Source organism: Aquarana catesbeiana, unplaced genomic scaffold (assembly GCF_042186555.1).
Source record: "Aquarana catesbeiana isolate 2022-GZ unplaced genomic scaffold, ASM4218655v1 unanchor39, whole genome shotgun sequence".
In the NCBI taxonomy this organism is placed as follows: Eukaryota; Metazoa; Chordata; class Amphibia; order Anura; family Ranidae; genus Aquarana; species Aquarana catesbeiana.
The window spans coordinates 193935-209058 of record NW_027362694.1 but is presented as its reverse complement, the minus strand read 5'-3'; the positions used below and the strand labels follow the sequence as shown (position 1 = coordinate 209058).

At 42.1% G+C, this 15124-nt stretch overlaps 1 protein-coding gene across 3 annotated transcripts in view; it reads right to left on the bottom strand.

The window, feature by feature from the left end:
• The window catches only part of LOC141122114 (uncharacterized), a 210142-nt gene that overhangs the window by 1090 nt on the left and 193928 nt on the right, over positions 1-15124 (bottom strand). For all 3 annotated transcript variants that reach the window (XM_073611945.1, XM_073611946.1, XM_073611944.1), the window contains 4 exons: positions 11029-11104; positions 7080-7210; positions 6717-6771; positions 2844-2911 (listed from right to left, as the gene is read on the bottom strand). In XM_073611945.1, the coding sequence (XP_073468046.1) occupies positions 2844-2911; positions 6717-6771; positions 7080-7210; positions 11029-11104 (330 nt within the window). The remainder of the gene's footprint in view (positions 1-2843; positions 2912-6716; positions 6772-7079; positions 7211-11028; positions 11105-15124) is intronic.

The following is a 15124-nucleotide window of genomic DNA, read 5'->3' as shown; positions in this document are numbered from 1 at the left end:
ACAGTGCAGCATTAAAAGGATGTGATGACAATGCATTTACATTGATGTTCTTTAATCAGAACGTTTCTGCAATTACACAAGGTTTACACCTGCACATCACCTGGTACCTTGACTTTCTTTCTAAATGCAAAACAAAACACACTTAAAGCGGGGGTCCACCTATCTATCGTTTTTTTTTTTTTGGAGTTCATTCACAAACTTTTCTTCTCATGATTATCTACTCACATGTTCTGTGTAATAAGTCCGCCTGTGTCCGATTTCGTTGTAAAGAATAATTTATAAAATTCACTGGAGGCGGTTTCCATCTTCATTGTGGGCATTTGAAGCCCACAAGCATGTATTTCCTGGATGCGGTGAATGCTGTGCTCCCAGCATTCACCGAGATGTTGTGATGACACTGTTGCACAATGCATGCTGGGAAGCCTGGGAGAGGCTAGAAACACGCCTACTCCCATGGGAGGAAAACCAGGAAGATTAGAAAAAAAAAAAAAAGGTAATTACGGCGATTTAAATTTTCGTTTACACAGCATGTCAGCATCTAGGCAAGGAAGAGAATGCATAGAGATAATGTTCAAAATTAATATCTGTATGTATTCTCTTCCTTGCCTAGATGCTGACATGCCATTTAAAAAAATTAAAATCACCGTAATTACCTTTTATTTTTCTATTCTTCTTTGCACTTCCTGGTTCTCCTCCCGTGGGAGTAGGCGTGTTTCTAGCCTCTCCCAGACTCCGCACAGTCTCCTGGGAGCTAGTCTCAGGCTTCCCAGGATGCCACTGAGCATGTGCGGGAACGAGCAGAGAATGCTGGGAGCACAGCATTCACCGCATCCAGGAAATAAATGCTTGTGGGCTTCAAATGCCCACAATGAAGATGGAAACCGCCTGCAGTGAATAATATAAGTTATTCTTTCCGACGAAATCTGACACAGGCGGACATATTACACACAATATGTGAGTATGTAATGGTGAGAAGAAAAGTTTGTGAATGAACTCAAAAAAAAAAAAAAAAGCGATAGATAGGTGGACCCCCGCTTTAAAGTGGTTGTAACCTTTCAATTAAAAAAAAAATACACACAAAACATACATGTTATACTGACCTGCTCTGTGTAATGGTTTTGCACAGAGCAGCCCCCATCCTCTTGTTATGGGGTCCCCCGCCAGCGCTTTCGGGCCCCTCCTCAACGGGTACCCCCACGGAAAGATGCTTTTCACGGGGGCACCCCTGTGGGTTTGCTCCCAAGATCCGCTGCTGTGTCCATTGACACAGACAGTGGGACTCGGCCACGTCACAGCTTTTGATTGACAGTAGCGGGAGCCAATGGCTCCTGCTGCTATCAATCTGTCCAATGAGAAGACCGACAGCAGTTGGAGCCTCTGCGCTCATGCGGATCACTGGATCGGATCGGGCTCACTGGGGGAGAGCTGCAGCGCAGAAGGTTTTTCACCTTAATGCATTCTATGCATTAAGGTGAAAAACCTTAAGGCTTTACAACCACTTAAGGAAAAATAGGCCACCGATAAAGGAGTACAATATTGGGGGTGCAGTGTTGACCATAACTACAGAGGAAAAAGATCTGGGGGTGCTTATATTGAAATGATTGTGAAATGAGCAAACAGGGGGGCCAGGTAGTTGGGAATGTAAACAGAACTCTGGTATGCATCAGTAGAAAGATATACAGGTTAAGCCTGTATGCTGACATTTCTTTATGATCTGGACTTGGACTCTGGACTTGTTTTCAGTGCCACATATACTTCTAAGGCCCCTTTCACACATGCGGACCACTCATTTCATCAGTTCAGTCACGTTTTTTCAAAGAAAAAACGGATAAAGGTTACATTAGGTTTACATCAGTTTACCAATCAGTTGCATATTTGTTTTTGTTTTTTTACATCCACTACCAATGCAAAAACGGTCCATTTGTCAATTTACATCTGTTCCCTTTTTTTAACAGAATAAAAATAGGGCTTTCATCAGTATCAAAAAAACGGATGTTGACGGATGTAAATGGATGATCATCCGTTTACATCTGTTTTTCCAAAGAGTTGCATTGATGTCTGTTTTTCATATGTCAATGGATGGATAAAAATAGACAAAAGGTCCGTATGTGTGAAAGGGGCCTTACGCTTTTAGCTCTCATGGTTTTAATTTTTTTAAATCCAATAATTTAAAAAGATAAAAATTCTGATGCTCAGGTTGCCATAATTGTGTGCCCTGTGTGTCAGAGTTCCCAGGAAGCTACATATAGGAAATTATGGCTCCCTGAAAAATCAGTCATTCTAGCAACTTGATAACGACGTTTGTAAGGAGAGATCTGCATTAAATTGTAGCTCTAGCCAAGAAATGTTTATTACGTTTCGGATAGCATAGTTAACATTTCCAACAGAGTTTTTTTTAGCTTTATCCCACTTGGAGAGAGTTACCCTCTCTATTTTCCCTGGGGAGCATTGTCACTGGGACAAAAAGTCATGAGAAATCCAGCATGTTACAGCTTTCACTCAAACAGTAAGTGATGTAAAAAATCTTGTAACGGGCACACCTAGGTAGTGGAGATTCCCTATGACAGGGGTTTCTAACAAATTATACTATTTCTGTTTAGATTGTAAGCTCTAACAATGAGGGCCCTCTGAACACTCTTATATGGAATTGTACTGTCTTCTGCCAAGTGCTGCACAAACAGTTTGCGCTCTATAAATCTGGTAGAATAGGAATATTAAAAAAAAGAAAAAATGTTTTGGTTAAGAGACTTTTTATGACACTCGCCAGCCTGCAGATTCCATAGGTGGAGAAGAGCAAAATATAAGTATTGGTAGGGACAGCTTCTCTGAACAGTCAGTTTTACCTTTTTGGTTTCATGGATGTGATGGCAAACGGTTGCAGCTGTAGCACTGAGGTCCTTCATGCGCAATTCTGTAAAGTTGCAGGAAACAGAGAAAACAGATTACATCTGCAGCCATCAGCATAAACACCAACAATACAATTATCAAGCTATAAAAATCAGCATACAAAGCAGTGCGGCGTCTTAAAATAAACCAGTACTGCCAAGCCCAAGTGAAAGCTCCAAGTTAGCCTGGCTGCAGCCTTTATAGGGATAAGGAACCTCCCTCCCCCTACTACCACAAGGTAAATATAGTAGCAAGTCCTAGTTGCAATCTTGGAACACCCAATAAGAGGATAATATGCAACCGGTCTAAACTACGTGGCATGTTCACCCATCTTGTCCGCCAGGCTAATGGCATTGGTGAACTAGAGATACTGTTGTATTTGGATTTTGTGGGAATTTCAGAGACCTGGTTCAACAGCTCTCATGATTGGCTGGCAAACATTCAAGGGTATACCCTTTATCGCAAGAATAGAGAGGGTAAAAAAAGGGGGAGGGGTATGCCTATATATCAAGAATAATGTACAAGAGAATGTGAGAATTGACATCACTAAGGGAGCTAGGGAAGAGGTGGAATCCTTATGGGTAGAGCTCCAAAGGGGTGAAGCTAAGGGGAAAATAATACTGGGAGTATGCTATAGGTCCCCTAACCTGAGGGAGGAAGAGACAGATCTATCACAATTTGCATTAGCAGCAAGGATGGGAAGTGTTATAATGGGGGATTTTAATTATCCAGACATATACTGGGCGGAGGGAACCGCGCATTCAGGCTCGCCAGTTCCTAAATGTCTTACAGGACAATTTTATGGGTCAGATGGTAGACGCACCAACTAGAAGTAAAGTGTTACTGGATCTACTGATTAAAATACAGACCTGATCACGGATGTGGAAATACAGGGCAATTTAGGTAACAGCGATCACAGGTCAATTGGCTTCAGTATAATTCACACAAATAGGAAACATAAGGGAAATACAAAGACACTGAATTTCAAAAGAGCCAACTTACCTAAACTAAGAACCTTGCTAGAAGGCATAAATTGGGATAAAATCTTAGGAACAAAGAACATGGAGGAGAGATGGGTTTGCTTTAAGAGCATATTAAATAAGGGCATTAGCCAATGCATCACATTGAGTAATACATTTAAAAGAGCAAACAAAAGTCCTGGATGATTTAACTCCAATGTAAAAATGCATATAAAAGCAAAAGAGAAGGCCTTCAAAAAATACAAGGTTGAGGGATCATCATCAGCATTCAGACTTTATAAAGAATGCAACAAGAAATGTACGGGTGCAATAAGGACAGCCAAGATAGAACATGAAAGGCACATAGCGGTGGAGAGTAAAAAAAATCCCAAGAAATTCTTTAAGTATGTAAACAGTAAAAAAGGGAGGACAGACCATATTGGCCCCATAAAGAATGAGGAAGGACATCTGGTTACAAAGGATGGGGAGATGGCGAAGGTATTGAATTTATTCTTCTCCTCAGTCTTCACAAGGGAATCGGGGGGCTTCAGTAACCAAAACTGCAGTGTTTATCCTCATTACACATCACAGAAAGCACCTCCATGGTTAACGGAGGACAGAATTAAAATTAGACTTGGGAAACTTAACATTAATAAATCACCGGGACCAGATGGCTTGCACCCGAGGGTACTTAGGGAACTCAGTAAAGTAATTGCCAGACCATTGTTCCTAATTTTTACTGACAGTCTACTGACTGGAATGGTACCAGCTGATTGGAGAAAAGCCAATGTAGCACCAATATTTAAAAAGGGCCCAAAATACATCCCTGGAAATTACAGACCAGTTAGCCTAACATCAATAGTATGTAAACTCTTGGAGGGAATGATAAGGGACTATATACAAGATTTTAGTAATGAGAACGGTATCATTAGCAGTAATCAGCATGGATTCATGAAGAATTGTTCTGGCCAAACCAATCTACTAACCTTCTATGAGGAGGTGAGTTGCCAGCTAGATAAAGGAAGGCCCGTAGACGTGGTGTATCTGGATTTTGCCAAAGCATTTGACACAGTTCCCAATAAATGTTTACTGTACAAAACAAGGTCCGTTGGCATGGACCATAGGGTGAGTACATCGATTGAAAAGTGTCTACAAGGGCGAGTTCAGAGGGTGGTGATAAATGGGGAGTACTCGGAATGGTCAGGGGTGGGTAGTGGGGTCCCCCAGGGTTCTGTCCGATTTAATTTGTTCATAAACGACCTGGAGGATGGGGTAAACAGTTCAATCTCTGTATTTGCGGACTATACTAAGCTAAGCAGGGCAATAACTTCTCTGCAGGATGTGGAAACCTTGCAAAAAGATCTGAACAAATTAATGGGGTGGGCAACTACATGGCAAATGAGGTTCAATGTAGAAAGATGTAAAATAATGCATTTGGGTGGCAAAAATATGAATGCAGTCTATAAACTGTGGGGGGGGGGGGGATCTAGGATGGAAAAGGACCTGGGGGTCCTAGTAGATGATAGGCTCAGCAATGGCATGCAATGCCAAGCAGCTGCTAACAAAGCAAACAGAATATTGGCATGCATTAAAAAGGGGATCAACTCCAGAGATAAAACGATAATTCTCCCACTCTACAAGACTCTGGTCCGGCCGCACCTAGAGTATGTTGTCCAGTTCTGGCCACCAGTCCTCAGTGTACTGGAAATGGAGCGAGTACAAAGAAGGGCAACAAAGCTAATAAAGGGTCTGGAGGATATTAGTTATGAGGAAAGTTTGCGAGCACTGAAACTATTCTCTCTGGAGAAGAGACGCTTGAGAGGGGATATGATTTCAATATACAAATACCGTACTGGTGACCCCACAACAGGGATAAAACTTTTTCGCAGAAGGGAGTTTACCAAGACTCGTGGCCACTCATTAAAATTAGAAGAAAAGAGGTCTAACCTTAAACTACGTAGAGGGTTCTTTACTGAGAGCGGCAAGGATGTGGAATTCCCTTCCACAGGCGGTGATCTCAGCGGGGAGCATTGATAGCTTCAAGAAACTATTAGATAATCACCTGAATGACCGCAACATACAGGGATATACAATGTAATACTGACATATAATCACACACATTGGTTGGACTTGATGGACTTGTGTCTTTTTTCAACCACATCTACTATGTAACATGACAGGGCTCATGAACACATGAAACCTACTCCTCTGGGTAAAGTTTAGTACCATTTTTGTGCTGCAAGGCAACGCATCCTGCTTTGTTGCTTAGGTGAGAATTACGTACGGACTCCCTCTGCTTCCTGAGATTGCCACACCACACATCCCAGAGGGTATCGTTGTACAGAGGGCTCATACGAGCCACGAGATTCTGCGTACACGCAGCATTCCTGCACACACGTGTTCCGTTTGCATTTGCGGAAATCTGGATGTTGCAGTGCTCTAAAAAGGTACAGATATCAGAAACTAGTGGAATTGCTCTCATTTGCACAGTAATGCCAAATGTGTGTATGTGTTTGAAAATGCACTGCTGTTATTGTATCACTCTAGTTGGAAACCTAATAAATCTTGATTAAACCAAAAACTGTGGTACCCACAAAAATGGTAAAAAATGCCCAAAATTGTACACATTGATTTTTAAAAACCTTAAAAAAGGCACTTCTGTAACTAGCAGAATAGGCTTTACAATATCTGCATGCTTCTTTTAACCCTTTGATTGCTATGACAAGTAGGCCACATCCTTGGCCGTCAAAGGATAAATATAGGTAATAATGGGTAGAAACATCCGGTTTTATACAACAGCTGGACACACATTAGATTTCAGAAATTGTGCACCATTGCTAAGACACTGAACAAAATTATAAACTTGCTTACCAAGTGCAGGATCGAGCCTGACCTTTTCTGCATTCACAACTGGCTTGTACTGGTTCTGCACGTAAACAATAAAGGATATTAAATCACAGGTCACAAGACATCACTAAACAAATAGGGGTTGATTTACTAAAACTTGAATGTGAAAAATCTGCTGCAGCTTTGCACAGTAGCCAATCAGCATCTAACTTCAGCTTGTTCAACTATGCTCTCCAGTTTTAATAAATCAACCACATAGTGCAAGTAAGGTAGCTGAGTAGTTGGTAGCCTTGTAGTGCCACACTGGGTTCCAGCAATCAACCATAAATTAAATATTGGTATTGGTCCACGGACTTAAAAATATTACTATTTGAATGAACAACATACCAGGATTTCACGCTCCGTTTTTAATGCTTTGACAAAATGACTCAGGATCTTCCTTGGATATCGCTTTCTCTTCATTGAGGTCTCCACCATGGCTTCATCCAATTGGTCTTCTAGTATTTTAATGTCCGGTTCTGCCAGGTGAGGAAATATAGAATAAGCCTGGGTTTCTATAACTATACCAAAGAATATACAGCCATGGCCAAAAGTTGAGAATGACACAAACATTCATTTTCACAAAGTCTGCTGCCTCAGTTTTTATGATGGCAATTTGCATACACTCCAGAATGTTATGAAGAGTGATCAGATGAATTACAATTGCAAATTCCCTCTTTGTCATGAAAATTAACTTACTCCCATAAAAAAAAAAAAAAAAAAAAAAACACACGATTCCACTGCATTTGTGAAGAAGGCTTCAGGGCGCCCAAAAAAGTCCAGCAAGTGCCAGGACCGTCTCCTACAGTTCATTCAGCTGTGCTATCGGGGCACCACCAGTGCAGAACTTGTTCAGGAATGGTGTGAGTACATCTGCATACACAGTGAGAAGACTTTTGGAGGATGACCTGGTATGAAGAAGGGCAGCAAAGAAGCCACTTCTCTCCAGGAAAAACATCAGGGAAAGACTAATATTCTGCAAAAGGTACAGGGATTAGACTGCTGAGGACTGGGGTAAAGTCATTTTCTCTGATGAATCCCCTTTCCGATTGTTTGGGGCATCTGGAAAAAGCCGTGTCCCGGTCTAGCTGTGTACTTTAGTAAAATAAATACTCAGAATGATGTGCTACACTAAGGCCTAAGCCCAGGGGGCTGGTCTGTTCTATAGTCTTCCAGTCACTTATTTTTTTTGGGGGGGGGGGGGGGGGCGAGCTGGAGCATGTGCAGCAGAGTGAATTACAGCATACTTAGCTTGTCTATCATATTAACTATAGGAACAGCATTCCAGAAGAGATATTTAAAACTCACTGGTGTGTCTCTGGAGGGGTAAACCATATGGACCTCCAATGTTATATAGGATTAATATGTCTCTCTATGTATATTCATAAACCTAGAATTTTTTCTACAGACATAATGCAGTTGATGTTCAGGTACACAGACCTGGTGAGCCAGGAGCAAGGAAACTGGTATCCCCTCCCAAACAGCCATGATCATGAGAAGCACAGTGACAGAGTGATGACATCAATGGGTTTAACAACTTCAATACCGGGATTTTTTGCCCCCTTCCTGCCCAGGCCAATTTTCAGCTTTCAGTGCTATTGCACTTTGAATGACTATTGCGGGGTCATGAAACGCTGTACCCAAAAGAAATTTTATCATATTTTTGAGACAGATAGAGCTTTCTTTTGGTGGTATTTAAAGACAAACTTTTGAAAAAAAAAGTTTTTCTTAGCTAGAAAATGTTGTAAATAAGTAATTTTCCTCCTTCACTGAAGTGCGCTGATGAGGATGCACTGAGAAGATGGCTCTGAAGAGCAATGATGATGTCATATGACAGGGCTTGACAAATTTGCTTGGAATCTAGGAGCCAGCTAAAAAAGTTAGGAGCCAGGTTTTTTTTTTTTTTTTTTAAAACGACCGACAAAGCTTTATTTTCAATATAAAAATTAACCAATCTTAAATTTACACAGAGACGACTAGAACTAATGTGACTGCTTTTATTTCCTGCCATGCAGGTACACAAGACCACCATATTCTCGCTAAGGATCCAATCAGGTCCGCCTGAAAAACTGACATGCGAACCTGATCAGACAGCCCCTGTGAAAGGGGCCAAGCAGGGAGATGACAAATAATAAATTCATTTTAATTAACCACTTCCTTCCCGCAGGACGACTATATACGTCCTGTCTTTGAAGAGAAATACCGTTGTTATGGTAGCAGCTAGCTACCATAACCCCGGTATCTTCTTCAAGAGCCGGCGGTTCTCTTTCAGATAAAAGTGGTCTCTGCAGCAGATTAGCAGCGAGATCACTTTTATCGGCGGCAGGAGAGGGCCCCCCTACCGCCGCTCTCCGGTGCCCTTCACCGCTTATCGTGGCCGTCGGTAACGGCGGAGGCGATCCGGATCTGTCCCTGGCCTGACATGGAGACGAGTGAGAGGAAGATGGCCCCCCGCCCATCTCCAAGTCATTGCAGGGCGAAAGCGACGTCAAATCGTCACTTCCACCCATAGCTCTTGAAGGGACATTTTTTTTTTTTTTTTCAAATGACAATTTTTTTTTTTAATGCATTTTAGTGTAAATATGAGATCTGAGGTCTTTTTGACCCCAGATGTCATATTTAAGAGGACCTGTCATGCTTTTTTTCTATTACAAGGGATTTTTACATTCCTTCTAATAGGAATAAAAGTGACTTTTTTTTTTTTTTTTTAAAAGAACAGTGAAAAAATAAAAGTTAAAATAAATAAGAAAAAAAAAAATTTAAATGTGCCCCATCCCTTGTAATAGAAATAAAAGTGACACAATTTTTATTTTTTTTAAAAACAGTGTAAAAATAAAAAATAAAATATATAAGAAAAAATAATAATTTTTTTAAATGCGCCCCGTCCCGCCGAGCTCGCTTGCAGAAGCAAACGCATATGTGAGTAGCACCCGCATATGAAAGCGGTGTTCAAACCACACGTGAGGTATCGCCACAATCGTTAGAGTGAGAGCAATAATTCTAGTCCTAGACCTCCTCTGTAACTCAAAACATGCAACATGTAGAATTTTTTAAACGACACCTATGGAGATTTTAAAGGGTAAAAGTTTGTCGCCATTCCACGAGCGGATGAAATTTTGAAGCGTGACATGTTGGGAATCAATTTACTCGGCGTAACATCATCTTTCAAAATATAAAAAAAATTGGGCTAACTTTACTGTTTTCTTATTTTTTAATTAAAAAAAGTATTTTTTCCCAAAAAAGTGCGCTTGTAAGTCCGCTGCGCAAATACGGTGTGACAGAAAGTATTGCAATGACCGCCATTTTATTCTCTAGGGTGTTAGAATAAAAAATATATATAATGTTTGGGGGTTCTAAGTAAAGGGAAGGAGATGAGCAGGCAGTGAAAACAGGTAGGGAAAGCTGCTCCATTAGCATTGGTGGATGTCTTGTCATACCAACGGCCACCACCAGAGGGCGCCCGATTGCAGAAGGAACCAGGAACCATAGGACTGCAGTAGGCCGCAAAGCCGGGGCCTCAATTACCGGCGCGGCCCAGCGCGATCGCGGCGGGAGGGGGGGGGGGGGAGGCGAACGGACACAGGATACCAAAGCTGTGCCGCCCCAGGCGCCAGGTCGCTAATTCTAGTCGCAAATGCGACCTGGCGCCCGGGGTTTGTCGAGCCCTGTCATATGATGTCGCCCCAGAACGAGGGCCGCCTTGTGCCCGTCATTTTACTATATGGCGGGAGGTGGTTAAATTAGGTTTGTAATGAAAATAAAAAGGTTTTCTCTAAAAATTAACTTGTTGATTGGGGGGGGGGGGAATGGGAAGCCAAATTATAGGCAGATTAAACTTTAGTTTTAATTATTCCCTATTGCATCCAATGGTAAAGAAAGTTTCATCTGGAGTTGAGCTTTAAAGGAGTTGTAAAGTCAGAAGGTTTTATTTATCTTAATGCATTAAGATAAAAAACCTTGTGTGTAGCAGCCTCCCCAGCACCCCCTAATGACTTACCTGAGCCCCATCTCTCTAACGATGTCCATGAATGTCTAAGTCGTCCGGTTAACTCCTCCTGATTGGCTGAGACATAAACACACAGAGCTGTGACTCGGCATGGGTGCCCCCATAGGAAGCTGCTGACTGTGGGGGCACTCGATAGGAGGGAGGGGCTGGGAGCAGCAAAGAGGGCCCGGGAAGGGGAGGATCCGGGTTGCTCTGTGCAAAACCAACTGCACAGAGGAGGGAAGTATAACATGTTTGTTATTTATTTTTTTTAAAACACGAGACTTTACAATCACTTTAACCGATTCTTACCAGAGTCTTTATCTGGGGCCTCGTGCCATGACAGTCCATTGATGCTGACATTCTCTTGAAAGGCAGATTCAAAGTCCTGAATTTAAACAAAATATCTGTCAAATCAGAACACCAATTCTACCTGTGGAATATGCTGAGGTTTTGTAAGAACTGTATTAAATATCAGTCTAGCCCTATTCCAAAACTGATACTTAAAAGTAGAACTCCAGTTTTGTTCAAGGAGCTCGGGGGTTATTAAAAATAGGAACAGAACAGCTTTTGCTGCAAAACTGCCCCCTCAGTACTTGTTTTCCACTACTTGATGTCACTACTTTCAGCAGTGTTAATCGCCATTGGTTCCTCAAAGACTGCAGGTAAACCGATGTCCCCACAGTCCACAGCAGCTCTCACTGTTTACTTCCATGGACCTCTGTGTCACTACACAGTTCTAAAGTAGAGGTCAGCGAGAGGAAGCATTGAGATCTTACAGGGGACCATGGAAACAGTTTCCCTGTAGATTTGAGGAACCAGTCCTCTGGAATGCATTTGCCTTCAGTGGAAAAGGTAACTATGTGCACCTCTTCTTCTGCAGAGTATTTGTTCCTGGAGATTTCAAATAAATACAGGACAAGGGTTCTTTAGGTCAACTAGTGTACTGGGTTCTATACACCGTTACTCAGATAATAGCAAATCTTTATATGCAAACTGTGGTACCCTTATAGTGCAATTTTTGACACTGACATTCATTGCAGTATGCTGCCCATTCATTTTCATTGGAACCTCAACGTCAGCAAAAAAAAACAAAAACACACACATCTGTGCTTTCCCAAATGCACTGCAAGGCAACCTATATATTCCTTGGTACATGCCATGTCTAATCCAGGAAAGCACAGTTGGTGCCAAAAATGAATGGCAACAAGCATACCCATCGCACTTTGGTTCCCCCGTATGAGGGGTGTGAATTGTTAACTGTTAATTGGGTGTTAACATGTGGTCAGGCTGCTCTAGCACATCATACTGTATACAAAATTTCTTTGGCTGCACACCCCCGCCCGTCCAAGAGTGTTTATTGCGTAAATTGTACAATGCGTACTACCATCAGGACACAATCAAATAAATCAGGTTGATGCGTTTCATACAACCATTGTGCTTCCTCAAAACCAGGTTAAACACTCTTGGACCGCCGGTGGTGTGCAGCAGAATTTATTTTGAATCCAGTGTCTCGGTAGTGAGCCAGGGCTAGCATCCAGACCACTGAGTCCATCAGGACATTATATTCACCTGGAGCAGTGGGACTTTCCTTTCTCCCTGACATCATACTGTATACGGTGTATATGTAAGCTAACTAGATTTGAGCACAGATGTTCTGTCAGTTCTATTGCAAAGTGCAGGCCAGTGACCAGAGCTGGTTCCGTAGTTCTCTAAGAGGCAGATACCAGGTCAAATTCAGGTACTTGCATGTAAAAAATACATTTAACTATATATTAACTGCATGCGACCGGCTTACGCAGAAGGGCAAGTATGGGCATACTAACGTACCTGTATGTGGCCCTTTAAGAAGCGGCTTGTGGGCGCGGGTCCCGTGGACACGATGTCCGTCGGAAATTCCGCGATCGTCTCACGGAGAGGAAGAACGGGGAAATGCTGATGTACACAAACATTTCCCCGTTCTGCCTAGTGACACTGATCACAGCTCCCTGTAATCGGGAGTGGTGATAAGTGTCGTGTCACACATAGCCACGCCCCCCCCCCCCCCCCCCCAGTTAGAATCACTCCCTAGGACACACTTAACCCCTACAGCGCCACCTAGTGGTTAACCCCTTCACTGCCAATAACATTTACACAGTAATCAATGCATTTTTAATCTCACTGATCACTGTATAAATGTGAATGGTCCCAAAATAGCGCCAAAAGTGTCTGATCTGTCCGCCATAATAAAAAATTGCTGATCGCCGCCATTACTAGTAAAAAAAAAATAAATAAAAATCATTAATAAAAATGCTATAAAACTATCCCCTATTTTGTAGACGCTATAACTTTTGCGCAAACCAATCAATAAATGCTTATTGCGATTTTTATTACCAAAAATATGTAGAAGAATACGCATTGGCCTAAACTGAGGAAAAAAATGTTTTTTATATATTTTTTGGGGATATTTATTATAGCAAAAAGTAAAAAATAATGCGTTTTTTTCAAAATTGACGCTATTTTTTTTTTATTTATAGCGCAAAAAAGATCAAATACCACCAAAATAAAGCTCTATTTGTGGGGAAAAAAGGATGTCAATTTTGTTTGGCAATTATCAGCTAAAGCAACACAGTGCTGAATCGCAAAAAGTGCTCTGGTCTTTGGGCAGCAAACGGTTAGTGGTTAATGACTACAGAGCTGCATTAAATATTTAGGGTGCCATTGCTGACCACCTGGAAATAGTATTTCCATGAAAGGTGGTCCGAAATATTAACCTCATATTTTACTTCTTTAACCACTTGCCTACAGGGCATTTACACCCCCTTCCTGCCCAAGCCATTTTTCAGCTTTCAGCGCTGTCGCACAATTGCGCGGTCGTGCTTCACTGTATCCAAACAAATTTTTTTTTATCATTTTCTTCACACAAATAGAGCTTTCTTTTGATGGTATTTAACCACTTCAGCCCCGGAAGATTTTACCCCCTTCCTGACCAGAGCACCAATATCACCAAAAAAAAAAACATTTTTTTTTCCCTCAGTTTAGGCCAATATGTATTCTTCTACATATTTTTGGTAAAAATCGCAATAAGCGTATATTGATTGGTTTGCGCAAAAGTTAAAGCGTCTACAAAATAGGGCATAGTTTTATGCCATTTCTATTATTCATTTTTTTATTAGTAATGGTGACGATCTGCAATTTTTATCAAGACTGCGACATTATGGCGGACACGTCAGACAATTTTGACACATTTTTGGGACCACTGGCATTTTTACAGTGATCACTGCTATAAAAATGCATTGATTACTGTGAAAATGTCACTGGCAGTGAAGGGGTTAACCACTAGGGGGCAATCAAGGGGTTAATGTGTTCCCTAATGTGTGTTCTAACTGAAGGGGGGATGGGACTGTGTAGGGAAAGAGATAGATCGCTGTTCATACTCTGTATGAACAGACGATCTGTCTCTTCTCCCCTCAGAGAACTGGAAACTGTGTTTACACACACACAGATCCCAGTTCTCCGTGTGTCCCGAGCGATTGCGGGAGCCCGACAGTGATCGCAACCACCAGCGGTGCCATTCTGCCACAGTACAACTGCGGTGGATGGTCGGCAAGTGGTTAATCACTGCTGGGTTTTTTTATTTTTTACAAGAAAAAAAAAAGAAGACCAAAAATTTTGAAAAAATGTTTTTTTTTTTACTTTTTTTCTGTCAGTAAATTTTGTAACTAATTTTTCGCCTTCACTGATGTGCACTCAGATAGGCTGAACTGGTGGGCATCGATGAGGTGGCACTTATGGGCACTGATTAGGTGGCACTGGTGGGCACTAATAGACGGCACGGATGGGTGGTACTTATGGGCATTGATTGCCAGCAATGACTGGCATCGCTAATGGGCACTGATTGGTGGCCCTTTGTGGGCAGTGGTGGGCACTGATTGCTGCCATTGGTGGGCACTGATTGGTGACACTATATTGCTATATTGTAATCAGGGCACTGATGATCAGTGCCCTGATTACATTCCTAGATGTCCTGCGTGGAGATGCCGCTGATCGTCTCTCCTCGCCACACACTGTCAGTGTGAGGCGAGGAGAGTCTATTACCGGCATCTCCGTGTTTACATGTGACCGGCTGTGATTGGACAGAGGCGATCACATGGTCTCTTTACAGAGATCAGGGTCGCGCCATGTCCCAGAAACACTGCGCGGCTGCCGCTCTGCGGGTGCGCGAGAGTGGCCATTCTGGGACACCGTTCCAGAACGAGAGCCACCCTGCTGTCATTTGACGGTGGGCATGCAGCAAGCACTTAAAGGCCAGTTCACACCACAAGCAGTCCAGTGCATTTTTTTCTGCATCAAAAACGCATGGAAAGTAGGTTATATGATCTTTAATGGCATAGTTCACACCAGTGCTTGCAGTTCCAGAACAAAAAAA